This window comes from Punctularia strigosozonata (assembly GCF_000264995.1).
Source record: "Punctularia strigosozonata HHB-11173 SS5 unplaced genomic scaffold PUNSTscaffold_6, whole genome shotgun sequence".
Taxonomy (NCBI): Eukaryota; Fungi; Basidiomycota; class Agaricomycetes; order Corticiales; family Punctulariaceae; genus Punctularia; species Punctularia strigosozonata.
The window spans coordinates 1,175,878-1,178,289 of NW_006767438.1; the positions used below are offsets into that span (position 1 = coordinate 1,175,878).

Below are 2,412 nucleotides of genomic sequence, written 5' to 3' on the forward strand. Positions count from 1 at the left end.
GGCATCAGGGTTTCCGCGAGAGCACGAGACAGACCGCGAGCGGGGGGGGGGGGGTGAAGTGGACGTACGCGTGAGATGAGGTCGACGACGTCGCCCGCGGAGCGGAGGCCGAAGGACGCGAGCTTTTCGGGGGCGTCGAGGCCGAGGTAGCGCACGAGCGCGTGGGCGAGGTAAGCGTGCGATTCGAAGGACTCGGGGCGGAGAGACGATCTGTCTGCACCGGGTACCGGGTCATAAGAGAGGGGGTTCCGAGATGGGCACAGACGCATGCTTACGGGATTGCATGCTGTCGATCTCTCTCGACTGTAGGGCATCGTGAGATGGACGTTCAGATCATGGAAGACGAAGGAGTTAAGGGAGGGGAAACGTTACCCAGATGCTCGACGGGTTGCGCTGTTTCTGCCAGAGCATTCTGCCGAGGCATCGCACGGCTTCTTCGGGCACCGCGAGGTCTGGGGACGGCGCGGCGGTGGCCCATCGCTGGAGGGCGTCGCATTCGGGCTTGTGCGCTTTCCAGTCGGCGTTTTGGCATTTCTGTGTGCGCGAGATACGGACATGAGGATGGAGCGCGAACGCGGTGGATTCGGGGAACTGTACCTGGCTACAGTAGTGGACAACGTGACACTTGGCGCATCGTTTCAACTGAGGACGCTCAGGGGATGCCGGTGCGGCGCACGAGGAGCAGTGGGAGGATAGGTACGGGGTAGAGAGAACGGAGACGTGCGGGCGAGTGGAGAGCAGCGATGAGCCTGACGGGTTTCCTTGGTTAGCGTGCGTTCACGAGGGCATCGTATTGCCGATGTGCACACCTCGTCGGATAGCCACCTTCACGTACAATCCTCGACCGCTCTTCGGGGACTCGCGCAGGTCCAGCGTGGGCGGTATGCAGGCGTACAGCCCATCCTTGTCCACCGGCTTTGCTGATTCTGTCTGCTCCTGATCCTGGATGATTGCGGAAGCGTCAACCCGCATGGTCGACTGGTCGGATATCGAGGGTGAGCTATGTGCATCAGGCTCGCGTTGCGCAATCGCGCGAGGCTGATCTTCAGAGGTAGAGGGTGTTGAGGTCTCCGCAGGAGGTTGTGTACTGGCGACATACGACTTTATCTTGCCTTGGCGTTTTTGCCGAGCATCGCGCATCTGCGTGAAGGACATGGTTTCTAGTACCAGTCGAGCAGAAGTCGCGAATGTGGCCAGAGACGAAGGCTCGCCGTGGACGGGAGTGGAAGAGAATCTTCAGCCACTACTTGGATCTTCTTCTTCCCCTTCCTCCTCCCCGAAGATGCCTTTCGGCGAAGTCGTCTGCGGCGCCCCTGGCAGCGGAAAGTCGACCTACTGCCACGGGAAACACCAGCTGTTCACGGCGCTCGAGCGGCCCATCGCCGTCGTCAACCTCGACCCCGCCAACGAGCGCATCCCGTACCCGTGCGCGCTCGACGTCGCCGACCTCATCACGCTCCAGGACGCGATGGACGCGCACGGGCTCGGGCCGAACGGCGCGATGCTGTACTGCATGGAGTACCTCGAGGCCAACCTGGACTGGCTCGAGGACGGCCTGCGCGCGCTCGGGAAGGACGCCTACGTCCTGTTCGACCTCCCGGGCCAGGTCGAGCTCAGCACGAACCACGAGAGCGTGAAGCGCATCGTGAGCCGGCTGTCCAAGGTCGGGTTCAGGGTGCGCGGGACGTTCTTATCCCCTCCTTTGACTGTCATCAGCTTTCTGCTTTTTTTTTTCTGTGCTGACGGATGTCAAGGCGCGCAGTTGGCCGCCGTCCACCTCTGCGACGCGCACTACATCACCGACGCGTCCAAGTACATCTCCGTTCTGCTGCTCTCCCTGCGCGCGATGCTGCACCTCGAGCTCCCGCACATCAACGTGCTCTCGAAGGTCGACTTGATCACCCAGTACGGCGACCTAGGTACGCTCGCATCCCCCGCCGGTGTCCACACCTACGGCCCAAAAAAACCGAACCGTATCTTGCGTTTCAACAGACTTCAACCTCGACTTCTACACCGAAGTCCAAGACCTCTCCCACCTCGAAACCGCGCTCTCCTCTCAAACGCCGCGCTACAAGGCGCTCAACATGGCCATCTGCTCGCTCATCGAGGACTACGGCCTCGTCGGCTTCGAGACGCTCGCCGTCGAGGTAAAACCCCCCACCCGTTTCCCTTTTTTTTATGCCTCTCACACAGCTTCCGCTGACGGTTCCGTCTATGCGTTCGCTAGGACAAGCACTCGATGCTCAACCTCACCCGCGCCATCGACCGCGCGACGGGCTACGTCTTCCTCCCTCCGCCTGCGACGCCGCAACCGCCCGGGACGACCGACACCTCGCATCTCCCCGCGTCGCAGCGGCCGAACCTCTACGCGCTACACACGTCCGCCGCCGGTCCGCTCACCGTATGTACCCC

At 62.0% G+C, this 2,412-nt stretch overlaps 2 protein-coding genes across 2 annotated transcripts in view; one reads left to right on the plus strand and one right to left on the minus strand.

Moving 5' to 3' along the window:
• PUNSTDRAFT_68348 (SET domain-containing protein) overlaps positions 1–972 on the minus strand; it is a gene marked incomplete at both ends in the record, with an annotated part of 2,428 nt that extends 1,456 nt beyond the window's left edge. The window contains 5 exons of the mRNA XM_007383725.1: positions 69–214; positions 276–303; positions 373–534; positions 598–749; positions 810–972. Coding sequence (XP_007383787.1) covers positions 69–214; positions 276–303; positions 373–534; positions 598–749; positions 810–972 — 651 coding nt within the window. The remainder of the gene's footprint in view (positions 1–68; positions 215–275; positions 304–372; positions 535–597; positions 750–809) is intronic.
• A 310-nt stretch (positions 973–1,282) lies between these two features.
• PUNSTDRAFT_113623 (cytoplasmic protein) overlaps positions 1,283–2,412 on the plus strand; it is a gene marked incomplete at both ends in the record, with an annotated part of 1,454 nt that continues 324 nt past the window's right edge. Inside the window, 4 exons of the mRNA XM_007383726.1 lie at positions 1,283–1,675; positions 1,763–1,919; positions 1,993–2,147; positions 2,228–2,401. Coding sequence (XP_007383788.1) covers positions 1,283–1,675; positions 1,763–1,919; positions 1,993–2,147; positions 2,228–2,401 — 879 coding nt within the window. The remainder of the gene's footprint in view (positions 1,676–1,762; positions 1,920–1,992; positions 2,148–2,227; positions 2,402–2,412) is intronic.